Genomic DNA, 20,462 nt, shown 5'->3' with positions numbered 1-20,462 from the left:
ATTCATCCTTGTCTTCTGCTAAAAATAACCGGCGTTAATCTGCCTTGAGAGCGCGGGGAGGAGAGGCGTCCCTCCGCCTCGGCTTCCCATCCCAAAGCCACATCAGTGCATCTCTCGAGCGCATTGGAGCTCGGAGGAAATGGGATTTCTCCTGGTTCTTCCATGTGCCACGGCACAAATCCACTGGCCCTGGGTGCAAATCCGTGGCCCTGGGCAGGTGACCCAAGTGGGATGTTCCCACCCTGGGGGGGCTGGAATCCATCCTTCCCCCTGGTACCCAGAGCCCTGCCGGCTGCCCGGGTTGGGGAGCAAAGCAGCTTTTTGCAGCTGGGGGATGTGGTGGGTGACCCCCCCTCGGCACAGCACCACTCCCAGGACCTGGTCTGTCACCGGTGCAGGGGTGTGGGGGGGTTGTGGGAAGCTGGGTGTTTACGGGAGGTGCGGCGGCTGTTGCACAACAGGCGGGGAGGACAGGAGGACACCGTGGGCCTCATGGGGACACAGGGATGTGGTCTGGGGGACACGGGGGGGCTGTGGGGCAGGAGCACCCGCTTGATGTGGGGATGGTTGATCCAGGGGGTGCAAAGCAGCCAGCAGGCTTTGAAATCTTCCCCCCTCCCAAATCTTCCTACTGGAGAGGCCACAGGAGGGATGCTGGCTGTCAAGCAGCCGGATCCAGCCCAGGGTGGTCCCTCCTCTGGCTTCGATCCCCGCTCTGTGCTGGGATCCACTGCTCCTGCAAGGATTTTTTCCCAGCCAAGGAGCCAAAGCATCCCCCCAGCTCCATCCCCGGCCTGATCCTGCCCGTCCCCCAGCGTGCCTGGGGCTGGCCCTTTCCCCACGCATTTCCAATCCATAAATTTCCGGGTTGTACTCCGAACACTGGCCCCCTTTACAAAAATCCTCCTGGAAGCAGGCAGGGAAGCTCCTGCCGGAGCAGCTGGGTCCATCCTGGGGTCCCCACCCCCCCCCCACGCCACTTCCCCCCCGCACCCCAGGGATGGCTTTTACCAGCTGAAAGGGTGGAAATATTTTTCCACATTATTCCCTCCCAGGGGAAAAGGGGGGAAAACCCCTGCCCCCTCTGGCTGAATATGAGGGGGGGGGTGGGTGGGCAGTGCTGAGGGTCCCCCCAAGCCCTGCCAGCAATCCAGCCCCCCACAAGCGAGGGCAGGATGCAGCGGGGCCGGAGTGGGGTGGATAAATAAAGTCCGGCTTCGCCGTCCTGGCCAGGGGCCACTTCTAACACAAAGTACATTCCGGCCTGGACGTAACGCAGTGTACCAGCCTCCGCCGGGGCGGGTGGGTGGCAAGGGGCGGCAGGGACCCCCCACCCGGCTGCGATGGGCTGTCAGGGTGCGAGCTGGCACCCTTGCGTTTGGTGCAGGGGTGCAGAACCCCCAGGGATGCCGTGCCAGGCGATCGGGATGCTTCTGCTGGGAGGGGTCTGCACCCCAAAAACACCCTGGGGGGGGGACCCCCGGGGGGGAGGGGCGCCCCCGGGGGGGACCCACATCTGTCAGGGTGTCCCGATGCTTGGCGGGTGCCCGGGGAGCCCCGGGGGGGGGATCCCGGCAGGGAGACGCGCAACACGTGGCTGAGGACAGGGCTAAGGATGCAGCCCCCCCTCCCCAATCCCGGTCCCAGGACACCCCCCCGGTCCCGGCCGAGCCCCGGCAGGGCAGGGAGCCGCAGCCCGGCGCAGCCCCGACCCGGCGGGCGGGCGCGGTGCCAGGGCCCGGCGTGGGGACGCGATGTCCCGGCCGCCGCCGCGCAGGGAACAGCCTGACTCAGCACCGGGGCGGGGGGGGCCGGGACAGCGCGGCCGGGCGGGGGGGGAGCTGCCTGGGGGGGCTGGGGGCGCGGGGCCGGGGCTGGCAGGGCGGGGTGTCTTGGGAGGGGGCTGGGGGCACTGCCTCGGGGGCTGCGGGGGGGCGGGGGGGATGCCCCGGGAGGGGGGACTGGGAGGTGTCTGGGGGGAACGCCTCGGGGGGCTGCGGGGGGGGCTGGGGGACTGTCTCGGGGGGCTGCGGGGGGCCGGGGGGGCTGCCTCGGGGGGCTGCCGGAGGTGTCTGGGGGGAATGCCTTGAGGGGGGCGGGGGGAGCTGCCGCGGGAGGCTGCGGGGGGGGCCGCGGGGGGGGGGCTGGGGGGATCGCCTTGATGGGGGGACTGGGGGGTGTCTGGGGGGACTGCCTTGGGGGGGGCGGGGGGGGCTGCCTCGGCGGGCTGTCGGGGGGCGCTGGGGGGACTGCCTCGGGGGGCTGCGGGGGGACACTGCTTGGGGGGACACTGGGAAGGACGACTACGGGGTGTCTGGGGGGGGCTGCCTTGGGGGGTGGACTAGGGGGTGTCTGGGGGGAGGCGTTGCCGGGGGGACACAGCTTGGGGGGGGGGGGGCTGGGAGGACTGCCTGGGAGGGGTTGCCTGGGAGGGGGCTAGGGGGTGTCTGTGCTAAGGGGACAGTGGTTGGGGGGGCTGCCTGGGGGGCATCTGGGGAGGGGCTTCCTTGGGGGGATGGGGTGGGTGGGGGCTGCCTGAGGAGGGGACTAGAGGGTGTCTGGGGGGGCTGCCTGAGGGGGAGCTGCCGGGGGGGCTGCCAGAGGGGTGCCTGGGGGGGGACTGGACTGTTCCGGGGGGCTGCTTGGGGGAGCTGCTGGCGAGGGGCTGTTTGGGGAGGTGGGGGGCTGCCCGCTGCCTCCGGGCATGAAGGCAGGAAACCCCCTCCCCGCTGCTGGCAAGACCCGCAGAATGGGGTGCCCCCTGCTCAGTCCCACTGGCTGGGGCAGAACAGTGTGGCCACCGGCATCATTGCCCCCCAGCACCCCCCAGTACCACCCCTGGCATCCCCCCCAGCATCCCCCCCATCATCCCCCCAGCACCCCCAGTACCACCCCTGGCATCCCCCCCAGCATCCCCCCCAGCACCCCCCAGTACCACCCCTGGCATCCCCCCAGCACCCCCCAGTACCACCCCTGGCATCCCCCCCAGCATCCCCCCCAGCATCCCCCTAGTACCACCCCTGGCATCCCCCCCAGTACCACCCTGGCATCCCCCCATCACACCCCCCCAGCATCCCCCCAACACCCCTTCCAGCATCCCCATACCGTACCCCCAGCACCACTCCAGCATCCCCCTCCCAGCATCCCCCCCCCCCCCCCCGGGGCTGGCCCACTCCCCCAGCCCAGCTCACCACCATTTCGGGGAAATTAATACTAAAAATACTCAGCCGGGGCGAGCCCCCCCCCCCGCAAACCGCACCATCCCCAAGCACCCCGCCCCGAGCTGTCCCTTGGGCTGACACCACCCCCAGCCCCCCCCAGCCCCCCCCATCTCCCGCCTTGGGCTAATTAATTCCTCCACCAGCGCAAATAATTCATCCCGAGGATTTTTCCACTTGTGCCGTACTGGAAAGCACCAGGAGAGGGTCACGGAGAAGCCTGGGGTGTCTGGATGTGCCGCCCCCCCCCCCCCCCGCCCCGGGTCACCTCTGTGTCCCCATATCCCCCTTGCAACCTCCACTACTGCCCTGAGCTGGGCCAGTCCTCAGCGCTGGGGGGGGGGGGGGGGGGGGGGAGCATCCTCGAGGGACCCCCCCCCCCCGGCCATGCTTTCAGCGCAAAGCCAGCCCCGAGGATGGAGGAGGGATGGGGACACCCCCTAGGATGGGGACACCCCCCCCGGGATGGGGACACCCTCCCCCCAGGTTTTGCTTTGCCCCCGGGTCCTTCCCAGCTTCCAACCCTGGGGAAAAACATCAGAGCGGAAAAACAGGAGCGTCTGACATTGTTCCCCCCGGCAAAGCCAGCGAGGCCGGGAAAAATCTTCAACAATTGGTTTTGGCAAGAAGAGGCAAACCAGAGCTTTTCATGATTTTTTTTTTTTTTTTTTTTTTTTTTTTTTTTGGTTGTTGTTGCTAGAAAGGTTGCTTTTCCTCCAGCGAGAGCTTGGAGAACGGCTTCTGGCCAGCTCCATCCCGAAATCAGCTCCCCAGGATGGGGCAGACCTGGCCCAGAAGTAGGGAAACCCACAGGGGAGTCACAGGATCAGGCCCCCGCATCCCTGGGGGGTGAGGGGGGGGGTCTGCACCCTGTTGTGCCCCCAACTTGGACCTGCCGGGGGGGGGGGGGTCGCTGCTGCAGGCACAGGCTGCGCATCCCACGCCAGGCTGGGACGCTGGGAGCGGACTGGGGTGTCTCCCTGGGGATTTGGGGTCCCCAAGCCCCCCGGTGCTGGCTGGGGTGTCACCCCGTGCCTCATCCCTGCTGCTCCCACCCTGCCATACCCCAACACCTGGGGGGGGGGGCAAAGTTATCCGGAGGGAGAAAAATAAAACACTGCCCCAAAACCAAGCGGGCAGCCCCCCCCCCATGCCTCTGGGCACCCCCAAATACCTCTGGGTGCCCCCAGACACCTCCAGGCAGCCCCTCGGGTTCATTGCCACAGCACCAAGCACAGGCCCCCCCAGCACCCTCCAACCCAAACCCCACAGGACCCCCCCAACCCCACTGCAGGATCAGGCCTCTGCATGACACTAGCCTGCAGCAGACTGGGCGGGGGGGGGGGTGTCAGGCTGTATCTGGGGTCTGCCCCTCAAAATCGCTACCCCAAGCTGCGTGTGTCTGCCCCCCTCTGTGGGGCCAGGGCAGCTTATCCCCCCCACCCCAAAATATTTGCACCCCCTGGGCTGGCGGACCCCCCTGCCCACAGGGCGAAGGCTGCAGGAGACCCCCCCCCCTCCCCTCCCTGGGACCCCCATCACCTTGGGGGTTTTGGCAGGGTGCTGGGGGGGTGTCTGGGTGTCTTTGCTGTGGGAGGGGGTGTCTGCACTGGGGGGCACCCCACTGGAGACCCCCCCTGCAGCCCCAGCTTGTGATGGTCCGAAGGGGAGCGTGGTGAGTTGGGGGTGCGGGGGCTCCCCGGGATGGGCGCTGGAGCATCACCGCATCTTTGGTGAAATTGGAAATTAATTAATGAGCGGAACAGGCGGCGTTTGGCAGAAAAAAGGGTTAAAGCAGCGCGGAGGAGAAGAGGTGAAGGCCGAGGGCTGGCGGAAAGGGGGGGGGAGCGGGGGGGGGGGAGGGGGGGCTGGGGAGAGGGAGCGCGGCTGTTCGAGAACATCCTGTACCCTCCTGGCAAAAACAGCCCCGGCGGGGGGGGGGGGGGGGGGGGAACAACCATCTGCCCCCCCCCAGCCCGGGGTACGGGGGACACGCTGGGGGCACCCGGTGGGTGAGCAGGTGGGGAGGGGGGTGCAAAGTGGGGTGCGAGCCTGGTGATGGGGTGAGACTGGGGGGGGGCTGGAGCGCCTCCCCCCCCCCCCAGCTTCGTACTCCTCGTTGTTGCTTTCTAAGTGAGGGGGGGGCCGTGTGCGAAGCTGGGGGGAGGAAGGGGCACCCCAATGCTTGCACCCCCTCTACTCCCCAGAGCAAGGCAAGGTCTCCCGGGGGGGGCATACCCCTTGTGTCCCCCCCCCAGCTCCAAACAGGGCGCAGAGGGGGACACCAGGGTCACCCCAGCAGCCAGGGATGGGGTTACACTGCTGCCGTGCCAAGTGGGGTGCAACCCTGGGGATGGGGTGAGACTGGGGGGGGGGGGGGCACGCTTGGGGTGCCCCCCCCCCGCAATGCCCCTTCAGCCTCATAGTCCTCATTGCTTTTTAACCAAGGCGGGGGGGACCTGGAGGAAAACGGGGGGGGGGGGGGGGTGCAAGGGGCACCCCAATCCTTGCACCTCTCCATTGCCCAGGGTGAAGTAATGTCCCCAGCGAGGGGGGTGCATCCCTGTGTGTGCCACCCACCCCCCCCGGCCCCCGCCCCAGGGGTCCTCGCTGCATCAAAATCTGCCGGCACAAGGATGCTCTGCGCACAGGCCCCCCTCCCAGCTCAGGGTGCCCCCCCTGGGGTAGGGGCCCCGTCCCCGGGGCTGGCAGCACCCCACACACGCCGGGGGCCCCTTCCTGTGTTTGTTAAGGCGCCGTGAGTCAGGCGTCTGGTTTTCGGTTTAAGCCAATATTTACCAGCCCAGAGCTGCCAAAATAAAGCTGCCGCTTCACCAGTAAATATAGGGCTGAGATGGGGGGGGGAGCATTCATGTGTGCCCCCCGCCTCCCCAGCACAGCCACCTCCATCCCACCCTCCAGTGCTCCCATCCTCCTCCTACCAACGTAAGGACACCCTAAAAATGGGGACGCCCCAAAATGCCCATCGTATACACCAACAGTTGGGCCACACTGCCACCCCCCCCCCATATCCCCCTCCTCCGGTGAGGGGGTGACCCCCAAAGCAGGGCTCAAGGGGTGTCAGGGCTGAGGGGCAAAGTGCATTTCACACACACACCTCCCCCCCCCAAGGCTGAGCTGCCCCTGAGGTTGGGGGGTCCCTGCGAGGCTGGGGGTCCCCAGGGCTGGGGGGGTCCCAGGCTGCGGGCACGGCATGCCTGCCCTCTGCTGGTGCTGGCACAGCTGGAGCCAGGGCCTCGGCCGCATCCTGCCCACGCCAAGGACACAAAGCCCTGGGTGGGGCTGGCCCTGGGCAGGCAGGGCTCCCAGTATCCCCAGTATACGACCTGGGTGATGCCAGACTCTCCAGGGTGCTCCCCACTGGCGTGTGGGGCTGAGGATGCCGTGCAGACAGTGAGGCCAGGTTGAGACCCCGTGTCCCCTGCCCTGTGTCCCTTGCCCCGTGCCCTCCCCCTCTGCCTGGGGGGTCCTGTCTGCTGCAGCAGAGGGGCTGCTGTCCCTGTCCCCACCCCCATCTCCTCCTTCACCCAGGCCTCATCCTGCAGCCATGGGGACATGGACCTGGTGGCCTCCTGCCAGGACCACCCCAAGGAGACCAAGACACTCAAGGCTTCGCCACCCACCACAAATCTAAAATTAAAATCCAAGTCAGCGTTTCCCCCTCTTGCAGCTCTGCCAAGCCCAGCTTGCAGGGGTGCTCTGTCCCCACACTGCCCCCCGTGTCACCCCCTTGATGGGGACCCCCCGGCTGTGCCACCCTCCTAGCCATGTCCCCGGTGTTTCTGCAGGTACAGGTCCTCAAGCTGCTGGTCACCCTTGTCCAGGAAAGAAAATTTCCTGCAGGGCATCCTCAGCAGCCAGGTATGGCCTCTGGCCCCCCATGGCCCCCTCACGGCCCCCCCCAGTGCAGAGGTACCGTGGGGTGCTTGGGGTGGTGGGGAGCAGCACTGTGGGTTCCTGGTGCTCGTCCTACCCCCAGGGATAGGAACACATAGAATCCCCCCTCCAGCGACCCACTTGGCTCCTGCTGCCCCCCCAGCTCTGCCAGGCGGCTGCCTCCTCTTCCTCACCCCCCCCCGCAGCATGGCTGCACCCCCTCCCCATGCCCAAAACCCTGGCTCCAAGCTGGGCATCACCCCCCACCCCCCGCAGCCTAGGGGCAGGGTTAAGGGGATTTGCCCCCTTGCTGGGGGCTCCCAGCATCCCCTCGCCCCAGGTCCATCCCAAATCCCAAAGCTCCCGCCTCGCGCAGCTGGAGAAGCTGCTCTAGGGGATGCTGGTGGAGGTGCCACATAAGGGGCCCCTGCGATTCCCTCCCCTCCCTCAGATTCTGGGGCTGCTGCATCTTCCCCTCCCCTGCACCCCCTTTGCTAACACTCCCCACACACAGAGCTCCCCCCGTGGCTGGCTGCTGGCCTGGCCCAGCTTACTGTACAATTGCATATGACGCACACACACATATAGGTAAAGCCATCGCGTCCCTGCAGCTTTTTCTGGGACCTTCTGGCCCTGCTGCCCCATCCTGGCACGGAGGGATGATGCATCGAGTGAAAACGCCGGCTTGCGGCTCGGCAGATGCTCTTTACTTGACCTTCCTGCATCCAGGGCAGTGCAGGCAGTCCAGGCATCCCTGGGGAGGGGGAAAGGCAGGGAGGCAGGAGCAGCAGGGGGGGGCACCGGGGGGGGTCTCTTCACCACAGCTGGTAGAAGGCCCGGGGGTCCTTGCAGGTGCCGAAGTCACTGTTGGTGATGGAACCCACGATGGTCCTATCGGTGTCGCAGGTCAAGCCGCTCTCGCAGGGACACTTGTAGTAGACGCCATAGAGGCTCTGTGGGGAACCAAGGCAGGGTGCAGCATGGGGGACGTGCCCCCGGCCCCCCCCAGGAGTAGGGGAGCACGTACCTTCGGGGAGCACTCCTGGAACTCGGCCGCCTTCGGTGCGCATCGGGCCAGGCTCAGGCCACCGGTCCGGTGGCAGCAGCCGCTCTTGCACTGGGCGCTCTGCAAGCACAGCTCCCCGGTGTCCTGCGCCACGAGGTGGGTGTCAGCGGTCCCTCTCCATCCCCCCTTACCCTCCCCCCACCCAGCCCTGGGCCCGGGGGGCTTGGGTGGGTGTGGGGCACCAGCTGTGCCTTTCGGCTGGGGCTTAGCACCGCTGCGGGCACGCTTGAGCCTCCCACCCTGCAGCGTTTCCTCGGTTTGGCCCAAAATACCGCCCGCCGAAGCGCTGTTTTCTGCTGGGCTCATGGGAATAGGGCTGAGACACCGCAGGGATAGCATCCCCCCCTGCCCCATTCCCTGCGACCCCCCCAGGGAGAGGGTCCTGGCTGGCACAGGCAGCTGAGCCCTTCAGTCTCATCCCGCTTCCAGGCTTTTCCATGCCTTTACGCAGCTGCTCTCCCTGGCTCCGAGACCCCTCAGCCCCAGAAAACCCAGCACACCATCCCCGCCTGCCTCCGTTTCTGCAGCCCCCGTAAATTTTGCACCCCCTTGGGGCTGCCCCACGGAGCTGCTGCCGCAGACCCCTGCAACCCCCCGATGCGCTGCACCCCCCATCGCACCACTTGGGGCATCCCCCGGCTGTGGCAAAGACGGGGCGAGCGTCCCCCTTACCAAGTTGAAGATGAGCCCCCGCTTGTGGGGCGCGGGCAGAGCCGGGGCCAGCAGCAGCAGGGCCAGGAGCAGGCGGGGGGGCAGCGCCATGGCCACGGTGGGCTCGCTCGTGTCTCGGCCACGGGCCGGCGGGTGCTTTATAGCAGGTGTCTCCATCAGCTGATGTGGCTGCTCCTATCACAGCCCAACCCGTGGCACTGGGGCAGCGCCTCGACGCCCCGCGTGGGGCAGGGAAACAGCAATGCCCACCCTGCCAGGCCCCGTCCGCCCCGCGCCAGCGATGTCAACCTGCCCTTTGGCGGCTCCTTCGGCTGAAGCGAACACAAAGCGATGGTGCTCCTGTGCTTTTCCCTCCTCCCTCCTCTCCTTCACCCTGGCTGTGGGCAGCCATGGAGCTGGGGGTCCCCGAGACACCCTCCTTGCTGGGCATTGCTGACAGCTTCACGGGCAAAGCAAGAGCCGGTGGCACGGGAGCTGTGCTCTGCGGGAAAGCGCCCACCCCCACAATCCTCCATCGCTCCAACCTCATGACCACAGACACCAAGAAACCCACTTGAGAAAGCCCGAAGTGTGGCAGGAGCAAGCCCACCCCCCTGCCAGCATCCCGCCAGCCTCGCTCGGCACTCCGGAGCCTGCTGATGTCCCCAGCCCATGGGCCACCACCTCACCCTGCCCTGCCACCTATTCCCTCTGTGTCTCGGTGCTCGGGGGATGCGGGGGATGAAAGGAGAGCAGCCCTGGGAACGGCCTGGCTTCTCGCACCCGCGGCGGCCCGGCTGCCCTTGGCAATGATTAACGCCCCGGCAGCCCTGGCCTTCGGCGCCCGCGGGGGTGACGCTGAGGCTGGCGCTGGCTGCGGGGTGACCGTCATGCTGGCACATGGCGCCCAGGCCCGTCGGCGGGAGCGGAGCCGCTGCGGTCCCCCGGGATGTGGGGCAGATGTGGCTCCTGGAGAACAGCCCCGAGGTGGCTGTGAGCGCCCACAGCACGTTGGGTCCCTCTGGGGCTGCCCAGGCTCTGCTGGCAGCAGGATGAGCCACGTCCCTTTCTGCAGCGGGGCTGTGGGGACAGTCCCCTCCCTGCCTGCAGCCCCAGCCAGCCCTAGAGCTGACAGGGGGGTCCAGGGGCACGCAGCCCCCCACGCCAATGATGCTGTACCCCATGCACCCTACTCCAGGGGGGGAAGACCCTGGTGATACCAGCTGGGAGCGCGGAGGGGCACAGCTGAGGTGGCACAGCATCTGGGACACATCCTGAGGCACATGACATCCTGGGGAGCATCCCAAGGTGCACCCTGGGGACATCCTGGGACACATCCAGTGCACGGTGCAGCGCAGGCACATCCTGACACATGTCCTGGGGGTGCACGGCACATCCCGGGGCACACAGCGATGCCCAGAGGGCACAGGGTGCATCCCGGAGCACAGCTCAGGGGCACAGGGCACATCCCAGGGCAGATCCCACACGGGCCTCATCCCACAGGCACTGGGCACGCCCCAGGGTGCGTCCTAGGGCTGGCGGTGGGGACACAGGGTGCATCCCCAGGGAGCATCCCCGGGATAGAGGGCATACCCTTGGGACACATACCATGGGTGCATCCCTGGGGCACATTCCGGAGACAGAGGGTCCATCCCAGAGGTGCATCCTGGGGACACAGGGTGCATCCCAGGGGTGTGTCCCGGGGGTACAGGTCCCATCCCAGAGGCACATCCCGGGAGCATAGGTCCCATCCTGGAGGCACAACTCAGAGGCACATACCGGGGGTGCAGGTCCCATCCCGAGGATACAGGTCCCATTCCAGGGGGGCAAGTCCCATCCCGGCGGCACATCCCGGGGGTCCCATCCCGAGGACACAGGTCCCACCCCGGGGGTACATCTCGGGGTCCCATCCCGAGGCGGGCAGGTCCCATCCCGGGGGCACATCCCGGGGGCCCATGTCCCATCCCGGGACCCCATCCCGAGGATACAGGTCTCATCCCGGGGCGGGCAGGTCCCATCCTGGCGGCACATCCCGGGATCCCATCCCGCGGGCGCAGGTCCCGTCCTGGGGTCCCATCCCGAGGTCACAGGTCCCACCCCGGGGGTACATCTCGGGGTCCCATCCCGAGGTCACAGGTCCCACCCCGGCGGCACATCCCGGGGTCCCATCCCGAGGACACAGGTCCCACCCCGGGGGTACATCTCGGGGTCCCATCCCGAGGTCACAGGTCCCACCCCGGCGGCACATCCCGGGGTCCCATCCCGAGGACACAGGTCCCACCCCGGCGGCACATCCCGGGGTCCCATCCCGAGGACACAGGTCCCACCCCGGGGGTACGTCTCGGGGTCCCATCCCGAGGCGGGCAGGTCCCATCCCGGGGGCACATCCCGGGATTCCAGGTCCCACCCCGAGCCGCTCCGCCCGGCTCCTCCCGCTCCCACCCCAGCGGCGGGGGGGTCGCGCCGGCTCCTCCCGGGTCCCTCCCCGGCTCCTTCGTTACCGGGGCGGGCGGGGCCGCCGCTCCGGGGCGGGGCGGGGCGGGGCGAGGCGCGGGGCCGGTACCGGGGGTCGGGGGTCCGGGGGTCCCGGGCCGGTGCCCCCGCCATGCCCAAGCTGCTGCCGGCGCAGGAGGCGGCGCGGATCTACCACACCAACTACGTGCGGAACGCGCGGGCCATGGGGGTGCTCTGGGCCCTCTTCACCCTCTGCTTCTCCATCCTGATGGTGGTGACCTTCATCCAGCCCTACTGGATCGGCGACAGCATCGACACGCCGCAGGCCGGCTACTTCGGCCTCTTCTCCTACTGCATCGGCAACGCGCTCACCGGCGAGCTCATCTGCAAGGGCAGCCCCCTCGACTTCGGCACCATCCCCTCCAGCGCCTTCAAAACCGCCATGTTCTTCGTAGGCGTCTCCACCTTCCTCATCATCGGCACCATCCTCTGCTTCAGCCTCTTCTTCTTCTGCAACGCAGCCACCGTCTATAAAGTCTGTGCCTGGATGCAGCTGGCAGCAGGTGAGCGGGGCCCAGGGGCTGCTTCCCCCTCTCTGCCCCCCTGTTGACTCCACCGTGCGGGGGCTGGCCAGGCGAGGGGCACCAGCATAACCTCTGTGTCCCATTTGCTCCCCCTTACTGGTTACCAGTGGGGAGCTGGCAGTAAGCAAAGCCTTGTTGGAGCAGCTGAGACCCAGCGGACTCGCTGCACGTTGGCGACGCTCTCCCCCGTGCACTGCTGCTGCTGCTGCTACTGCTGCTGCACCACGCGGCACCAACAGCCCAGCCACGGCCCGTCCCCGCTTACCTGGGGGAGGTTTCCTCTGGCCATCGCTCCTGCTCAGCCCCACGGTGCAGCTTCAGAGCATCGGTCCAAGAGCACCGCATGCCGCAGGGCTGGGGCACGGGGCTCCCTGCCGCGTTCGGGATCCTGTGGGAATGAGGCAGGGAGACAGTGATTACAATTGCTGGGTGATTTTGGTAACTCCCTGAGCCCAGCGGATGATGTACTGGGGAGGTAGAACAGGAGGACGGGACTGACCGTAGCACTTGGTACCATCACCCACATTCTCCCGTTTCTCTGCTCATCCCTGCACACCTCCAGCCTTCCCCATCCCTCCCCCAACACTGCGAGACACCCGAGATACCCGGTAACCCAGCTCCTGCAGTCGAAGCCTCAGCTGAAACCCAACCCAGCCCTTTGCTGCTCCTGAATCATTCATGCTGGCACCAGCCGCAGCCCCTGGGTGCCCCCCCGGCAGGGACCCCCCGGCTGACACCCCCCGGGAGGACAGCTACGGCATCGGGGTTGCTCCAGTTCCCAGCTAAAGCAGCGGGGCTCAAGCAAAGATTTAGATAAGAGGCTTGGGGCAGCTCAGCCTCCCCGGGGAGCAGAGCAGGGAAAGGCTTTGCTGTCGTATCTGGGGCTTGTACGTACGATTTTGTGCTGGATGGGGGAGAGAAACCCAGCGCCGGCAGCTCCAGCCCCACGGATGAGCCTGACCCATCCCCAGCAGCCCACTTTCTCCACCTCAAACGGGCTCTCGGGAGCTTTTGAGCTGCCACTGGGCAGGTGCTGCTGCATTTCTGGGAGTTATTGTACAGAGGGGGCAGGCGACGAGAGGATCCATCTTCTGGCCTTTGCACCAGGGTGTGTTTTCACGGGAGAAGTGATTCCTTCCCGGCTTCCCCCATTCCTGTGCGCCCCTCCTCTCCCTTAGCTACAGCGAAGAGTAATTAAATACAGGAGAAACCAGCTGCTCCTCAACGAAGAGAAATGCTCCCTGCAGACGTAGGAGGCTGCCCGCTGGCCTTGCTGCTCTCCCATCCCCAAGCCAAGGGGAAAAAAACATGGACAAAGCACAAGGCAGCTGCCCCAGAGTGTTTTCTGGTCGACCGAGCACCCAGAGATGGAGAAAAGGCAGGGAGCATCTTGCTGCTGCTGCAGGAGGCTGCGACGTCCAAGATGGGCAGGGACATGCGTGTGCTTGTCCAGGGCTCCCACCACGGGGGTGTTTCAGGGCTTCACACCCGCACGAGAACACGTGAAGGACCAGTGACTCCCGTAACAGCGGAGGATGCGAAGAGCCTCCGTGAGTCACATCCCAAAGCCTCGTGGATGAGCTGGGCTCTTCTCCCTCCCCAGCCCCGTCATTCTTCTCATCCAGCAAACGCAGCGGTTTCTCTGGGTGTGTGTGGAAGGAAAAGCACTTTGGAGATTTTGGGACGGGAGCTGCTTGGCAGCTTCAGCCCTTGGGCAGCTGGTGCTGAGCCTGGTGCAGCTCCCGCAGCAAAGCCGCACAGGCGCTGTGCCGGGGACCTGGCTGCGTGTGCCGGGGCTGGAATACTGCGGGAGGAGCTGGTGGCTGCCGGCTGGGCTGGAACCACCACAGCTGAACAAGCAGAAAAATCTGTTGGCAAAGCTGCGGCCGATGGCAGCTCTACCACGTGCCGAAATCCAGCTACGCGCGGGGTGCCGGTGAGGGTCTCCACCTCGCGCAGGCTGCACCCATTCGGGTTTTGCTTGGAGAAAATATTTCTTTGGAGCCACGTGGCCCGGGATGCGGAGGCAGGAGAGAGGTTGCCTGGGCAACGCAAGGATGGAGATGCTGCCGCAGCATGTCCTTGACTGGGAGCCTTGCCCTGAGCCGGTGGGCAGGCAGCGTGCCGCATCCTGCTCTGCCATGGGAGCGGAGCTGAGCCCACGCGTGATGGGCAACCACAGGGCTGCTCCAAGCCTGGTTAGCCGGCCCGTGGTGGTTTATCCCTTTGCAGCACGGTGTGGCCGTGCTCCTCCGCTCCCCATCTCCGCACGCCAGCCGGGCTCGGTAGCTCGCAGCCGCTGTAACATCTCCCTCTCCCCGCAGCTACTGGGCTGATGATCGGCTGCCTGATCTACCCCGACGGCTGGGACTCGAGCGAGGTGAAACGCATGTGCGGGGACAAGACGGACAAGTACACGCTGGGCGCCTGCACTGTGCGCTGGGCATACATCCTCTGCATCATCGGCATCCTCGACGCCCTCATCCTCTCCTTCCTGGCCTTCGTGTTGGGGAACCGGCAGGACAACCTCCTCCCATCTGATTTTAAAGTGGAAAATACAGGTAAAAGCACCTAGGGCTGCTGCAGGGCCTCTCGACCCGGCAACGGATTCGTGTTATTTGGGAAGACGGTGGCTTCCTCCAGAGCTGGCGTTGGCCACAGATGCCAAACTGAGCCGGGCTGCATCTCACACACCTGGGGCTTTCTCCCCATCCTGTTTTTAATTTATTTATTTTTTTACCCCTTTTTGAAAATAAACCTAGAAAACACACCTGCATCCTCAGTTTTCCACCATACGCTATTAACACTGCAATTATCTTTTTGTTTTACAGAAGAGGGTGAGGACTGACAGAGCTGATCACCACGTAAGTGATGCCCATGGTGATTCTTCCCAGCACACGTTAGATTTTAATTACTGAAGGACTGACTATAAATTTTGGTGCTATAGTCCCCCCCCTTTTTTTTTGTGATTAAAGGGGAAATACTTCACTTTGCCTCCAGAAAATAGAGAAACAAATCCTTGCCAAGTGACCAAAAAAAAAAAAAAAAAGCTTAAAATTGGAAGTCACACTCTATTTGGTAACATCTGACCTATTCTTTCTGTTCCCAGGGTCACTGAGCACTCTTCCTCCATCAGCCCTTCACTTTAAAGTGACTTTTCCAGGAACTTTACACTTACCAACTTCTGTGGATTTTCTACAACCGTTCACCAAAGGGGCCACCGTCAGCTCACACCGAGTTTATTGGATAGAAATAGCCCAAAGTGGACACAGGATTTTTTTGGGGGGAGGGGAAGGGGAGGGATAGCGATTTGCTGCTTCTTGGGTTTGTACATCTTCTTTCAAGGAAATTACTTCTGAATAATAAAAAAAAAAAAGCGTTAAGTGTTTTGGATTTTGTGCTAGTCTCCTTGGGGCAGGGGACGTCCTCTGCCACATCCCTGACTGCCCTTGTCCTTTAAGACACCGTGACACAGCCAATTCCCAGCAAAGCCATGACTCAGCTTTCCACTCCGGGCAACAATAACCAAACACAACCTTGGAAAAAGGGCATTTTTCAGGGGGAGGAACAGAAGCAGGGCCACAGCAGCCCTGTACCGGCACCCGCAGACTGCAGCAGATGGGGCCAGGCAGCAGCACGCTCCACCACCCAATTAATCCCCCGGAGCCATCATTCCTCATCACATCCAACACCCATCTGCAGCAGCCTTTGGCACACTTCTGCAGAAGACACAGCAGCACGTCATCCTGTCCGGCTCTTACCTGGTCACAAAACCCCCAAATTAGCCTGTGTTACCATTTTTCATCTCTACTGGCTCTAATTTTCTGGGTTCCCGCAGCACATTCAATTCAGTTCTAACAAGCACCGTCCAGTTTTACGCTCCCCAAACACTTTTTGCGAGGTTGTTAACACAGCAGACGCACAACAGACTTTGAGAACATCTTTTAGAACAGAAAAATTCCAGCAGATTTGTCCTACTATTGACTACTCTTCTCCCCTTTTTAAAATACATCACAATACCAACAGCAAAATCTTCAGCTGCACCATCTCCCTGTGTCTCATTCTGGAGATCCCAGTGCTCACTAGCAAAGAAAATGGAATCAATGGGCCACTAGCTCAGAAAGAACAGACTTACAGAGGGAATATATAAGGAATAGGGCTCAGTTATTAAATAATCTGTTTATTGTACGGCTTTCACAAAGAAAAAAAGACAAAGCACCCAAGTAGAAAGAATAAAAATGTATTTTCCTTCAGGTTTTAGACTGACACAGCAAGTACAAATCCTTTAGTGTGAGCACTTTACGGCAATTTGGAAATTTTAACAAACCCCAAGTGGATGAGCACACGGTACAAGACTGAATCCTGACAGCTCCTTCTCCAGGTCTTCAACTGACAAGCTGACTCTAGCCTTGGCCATCATGGTCACAACCTCCTCCTCCACTCGGGAGGCAGAGGGAAGGGAAGGAGCTCTCAGAGTCGAAGCGTGCAGACAGACCCCTTCTAGGAAAAGTTTTCATCAACCAGCCTCAAGCGCACAGGACCGGGTGAGCTTTCAAGACAACAGAAATTGGTTTTGCCCTGCTAATGTATCTTCACAGTATGTAGACAGTAGGTATTTTGGAACCCAGTCCTGTCTGCAGGGATGGAAGTGACACGCAACTGGAAAACTCCAGATGAAAGGGGGAAAAAAAAAGTCAAATCAGCAGTTTAAAACTCTTGGTATGTTACCTTCCTTTAATTTTAGATTATATGCAGAGAGAACCTGATCTACCCCTAAAAGAACATGCAGCAGGATTTGCATTAATAAGCCCAATCAGGCACTGGACCAGAGAAACTCTTTTCAAGTGGATTAAATGACACCAAGGGTTATGAAGGAACGACCCTTACGAACCAGGATTTCCAAACACACATACAGGAGTGACATGTTAACAGCGGTCTTGGCAGCTTTGGCAACGTCATCGTCTCAGATAGCATCTGCGTGGCCTCCAGCACGCTCCTGCAGCGACTTCTGTCCTCTGAGAGCCACCAGGAATCCAAAAGGCCTGTTTGGTCCGGGGTAAGGAAGTGCCTCTGAAGTCTCAGCGCTGCCAAATCTCGCTTTAGAGTAGAGTAGGATGCACTGCATCTGTAACAGGATGTGCAAGTCTAGAAGAAGCCATCATAAAACTATCAAATGCCACAGTGATTTAACTTTTAATTAAAAATTAACCCATCTACTCATTATATCCAACCCCCTCTGAGAAGTAGTAGAAACCCCACAGAACATTTTCATTTGGGGTAACTCTAGAAACAGCTTCTAATCCAGTATCTACATGGAAAAGTCAGTTCTCTTCCACTTCTGCTAGCTCTCCTTGTGCTAATGGCCCAGAAAATAAAAGGCAGTCCCTTCCAGGGAAGTTATTTCTGAAGGCCAGCACCTGAAGCAAGTTAAGGGAAAAGAAATCTGTACACTGGGCCTTCAAGTGTTGATTTTGAAAGTCACGGGCTATAGCATGGCTGTGATACAGCCCCTGCCGCCCTCTTCCTGGGAAGAAAGTGAATGGTCAAAAATTAAGAGCCAGAGTAGACTGCATCAGTGAAAGCCAGGCTCTCACAGACACAGCAACTGCTTCAAGCAAGGCAAAAAAGTGCCAGTAAGGGGTAAGAACCAAAAACCTTAACAGCTCGCTAAAACGTTAAAAGAGTTGCCTGTAACAAGGCTGCCTCTGCAGCCAAAGGGTGCACCCGTCAGTCTGCTGAAGACCGTGCATCCCGTCAGTTCCAGCTTTTGCTTATCACCTTTTAGTTGCAGGCATTAAAGTAGAAAATGTCACCGAGTCCAGAAACTATTCTGACTATCTGGGCACAGGGAAGGAAAAAGTAAAGGCAGGGCACTTCGGAGAAAGAAATTAAGGATACTAAACCCTAGGTTTAAATAGCTCTTTACAAAAGATTTAAGCAACTAGAACTAAAGAAAAGTTATGTGACCGGAAAGCAAAGAATACAGTAGACGTCTAGAAAATGATGGAGGATTTTGAGGTCTTTGCTCTACAAGGAACTAACACCACCGTGGTGCCATCTGTTACTTCTCACCCCATTGCTAGCTACCGGATCAACAGCAGGGAATCGACTCCTGAGTCAGGGAGATAAGGAGGCGTTCAGATCTTCACATCCCCCCCCACGAAGAAAGGAGAGCTGAAGGTTAGCTAAGAGAGCTTATGCGGGCACAGGGCGAGCTCACATCTGTAACACACGGTGCGTAACAGTGAGCAGACTCAGGGAAAACTTCATATTCTAGTCAATTAAGTCTTTGGCGAAGCCCAATCAAGGCAAAACACAGATGATGCCCACTGGCTGAGGAGAGTCCCCATCGAGTCACACAAGCAAACTCAGCAGAACAGATTAGATTTATCTAAAATCTTGGAAGCCGTGAAGGAAGAACTTCACACGGAAAATGAACAAGGGAAAAAACAGATCTGGGAAGGGGCAGCTGGGTGCGTGTACGCTATGCTGTAAACCAGAGTGTAGTGCTGTGGCATCGGGCTGAAGCCTCTAGGAGTTAAGCCAGGGGTGCCTGAGACACTCTGCTGCTGTAGCTCGTTTCTCCGGGATCAGCTCCAACATAGGTAATAAGAAGTCTGTGAATGCAGCTGCCTCATCTTGGGACCACTCGTATTTTTCCACCAAGACTTCAAAAAGGCCCCACGGCTTCAGTTTGGTGATGTGCTTCAGATCACCTGGAAACCAAGACAGACAGGTTAAGTGCAAGACACGGGACCAGAGCAGCTGAATAAAATAGGCTGAAGAGCTACACAAGACAGACTGAATTCAGAAACTGTTCGGAGTAGCTGGCTGCAGGGAGCATAAAATGGTAGGGCATGCTGAAGGAAGAAATAAAATTAAACTAAAACCCCTTTTCTATCTGCTTTTGAGGACTGTTCTAGAAATGTACTTCCTTGAAGGCTTTTTTTCCCCCTCCTGCTATTTCTGATCCAATACCAGCAAATCATGCAAGTTGACATGGCAGATAAACACTGTGCCGTTGACTTTGGAATACACGAAGCAATGTTTGAGGAAGCAATACACTGCTAACAAAAACGCGTTTGTCTTATAAAGAAGTATTAAACTAGGTCAAAAACTTCTCGAGACTCAGTACATTTCTGAGGTATTCAGGGCTTTATGATAATGGTATAACGTGTCCTGAGCAACACGGCTCAGGATACAAAGCACTATTTAGGTGACTGGCATGCTAGAAATGGAACAAAGTTGTCTAGAGACAACTTCAAAGGTGAGTCAACACCTCTAGTTGACAAAGATCAGCTAAATAAAGCCAAATCAGTACTGCGGGTATTTCTTCAGACTTGTTTTTCTACCTGGTGTATTTGATCTACACCGGGATGCCAAGTACTAGGATGTAGGATACTTTTAGCAGTTAGACAAGAACGTCTTATATTTAGCTGCTGTTTTACTGATTAAGTCTTTCCTTTGTTTTATGAAAGGCTTTAAGAGGCATCTTTGCCAGCATCTATTGTTAATTAGTATTTCCAGCAAGGCACTCTTGTGTATTTGGGGCAGGGGATGAGGGGATAAGTGACATTTGCTTTGTCTCCTTTTACCTTTTTTGGTGAAAAACTCCTTGGAATATTTTCCTGCCAAAATGAGCTTGCGAGGTATTTTCCCCAGAAGTTCTATGATCAATGCAATGTGATCTGCATTTTTTTCAAAAGAAAAAGACAATGAGACACATCCTCACAAGACAACTGCCTGTCCCCGTCTTTCTTATAAGCCCCCTTTCAGTACTGCCAGGCCACAGTAAGGTCTCCCCAGAGCCTTCTCTTCCCAGGTGGAACAACCCCAGCTCCTCAGCCTGTCCTCCCAACAGAGGTGGTCCCAGCCCTCTCATAATTTTTGGGGCTTCTCCTGGACCCATTCCGACAGGTCCATGTCCTTCCTACGCTGGGGACCCCAGTCAAGGGGGAAGGGGAAAGAGGTAAAGGCAATTTGAGGCACGATCAGTCTGAGAAGCAAGACAGACTCCAGCGGTAAGAGGAATGGGAAACACCAGAACAAGAACATGGACTTTATTGCAGTGTTTTACTGCAGAGGCTTGAGCACAGTTGGTGCCAAGTTGGGTAAATAATCTGTTTGCAAGGAGCCTTTGCATTGCTAACTCGTAAGAGAAGGCTCATCCTGAAGAAGCAACCTGTATTTCATGGCCCATTTAAAAAAGGAAGAGACTTAGACAAACATACCTTCATCCCGTGAGTAATCTTCCCCAGAATGAGGCTCAAAGAGATAATCTCCTGTTGCTAACTCAAAGGCCTAAACAAAGAGAAATGAGCACATTAAATCACTTTAATACATCTCGCACACCGTCAGATGTGCTGCAGATTGATTTTTGCATATCTCTGTGGGCAAGAAGCAAAGCTGCTGGAAGATTAACCTGCAAAACTCCAGTACATCATTACCATCTGAAGATGCGCAATTACTTTGCAACATTTTAACAACTGCATTAAACAACACCATAGACATACTTATGATGAATTCTGGAACGCGGGGTAATGCAGTATGCTTGTGTGAAACTGTAAAAACTTAAGGCATTTCATGCGCTTC

General features: G+C 60.2%; 3 protein-coding genes and 1 long non-coding RNA gene across 12 annotated transcripts in view; 1 reads left to right on the top strand and 3 right to left on the bottom strand.

Annotated features, from left to right (window-relative positions):
- Window positions 1-7,670: 7,670 nt before the first annotated feature.
- On the bottom strand, window positions 7,671-10,521 carry CLPS (colipase). 6 transcript variants are annotated; one of them, XM_056362038.1, is made up of 5 exons: window positions 10,441-10,521; window positions 9,146-9,334; window positions 8,854-9,027; window positions 8,143-8,265; window positions 7,671-8,068 (listed from the first exon to the last, which is right to left on the bottom strand). In XM_056362038.1, exons 1-5 carry the CDS (start codon window positions 10,495-10,497, stop codon window positions 7,931-7,933), a joined length of 681 nt encoding a protein of 226 aa, XP_056218013.1. In that variant the 5' UTR covers window positions 10,498-10,521; the 3' UTR covers window positions 7,671-7,930. The 6 variants fall into 6 exon arrangements, 5 of the variants coding, with proteins under 5 accessions (XP_056218013.1, XP_056218015.1, XP_056218016.1 ...); XM_056362040.1 differs by having other exon boundaries at window positions 9,146-9,292; XM_056362039.1 differs by having other exon boundaries at window positions 7,675-8,068; window positions 8,854-8,988; window positions 9,103-9,292.
- Window positions 10,522-11,437: 916 nt separating this feature from the next.
- LHFPL5 (LHFPL tetraspan subfamily member 5) lies at window positions 11,438-15,212 on the top strand. The gene is made up of 4 exons (XM_056362049.1): window positions 11,438-11,849; window positions 14,195-14,431; window positions 14,702-14,734; window positions 14,980-15,212. The coding sequence occupies exons 1-3, from the start codon at window positions 11,438-11,440 to the stop codon at window positions 14,716-14,718; spliced, it is 666 nt and encodes a 221-aa protein (XP_056218024.1). The 3' UTR covers window positions 14,719-14,734; window positions 14,980-15,212.
- LOC130159954 (uncharacterized) lies at window positions 11,685-12,745 on the bottom strand. 2 transcript variants are annotated; one of them, XR_008825895.1, is made up of 3 exons: window positions 12,370-12,745; window positions 12,136-12,258; window positions 11,685-11,796 (listed from the first exon to the last, which is right to left on the bottom strand). It is a non-coding gene; the product is annotated as an uncharacterized LOC130159954 (long non-coding RNA). The 2 variants fall into 2 exon arrangements; XR_008825894.1 differs by having other exon boundaries at window positions 12,476-12,741.
- Window positions 15,213-16,094: 882 nt separating the features above from the next.
- SRPK1 (SRSF protein kinase 1) overlaps window positions 16,095-20,462 on the bottom strand; it is a 33,246-nt gene continuing 28,878 nt past the window's right edge. For all 3 annotated transcript variants that reach the window (XM_056362000.1, XM_056362002.1, XM_056362001.1), the window contains 3 exons: window positions 20,102-20,171; window positions 19,466-19,558; window positions 16,095-18,586 (listed from right to left, as the gene is read on the bottom strand). In XM_056362000.1, the coding sequence (XP_056217975.1) occupies window positions 18,402-18,586; window positions 19,466-19,558; window positions 20,102-20,171 (348 nt within the window). In that variant the 3' untranslated portion in view covers window positions 16,095-18,401. The remainder of the gene's footprint in view (window positions 18,587-19,465; window positions 19,559-20,101; window positions 20,172-20,462) is intronic.

Source organism: Falco biarmicus, chromosome 16 (assembly GCF_023638135.1).
Source record: "Falco biarmicus isolate bFalBia1 chromosome 16, bFalBia1.pri, whole genome shotgun sequence".
Classification (NCBI taxonomy): Eukaryota; Metazoa; Chordata; class Aves; order Falconiformes; family Falconidae; genus Falco; species Falco biarmicus.
This window is presented reverse-complemented; position numbering and strand designations above follow the sequence as displayed.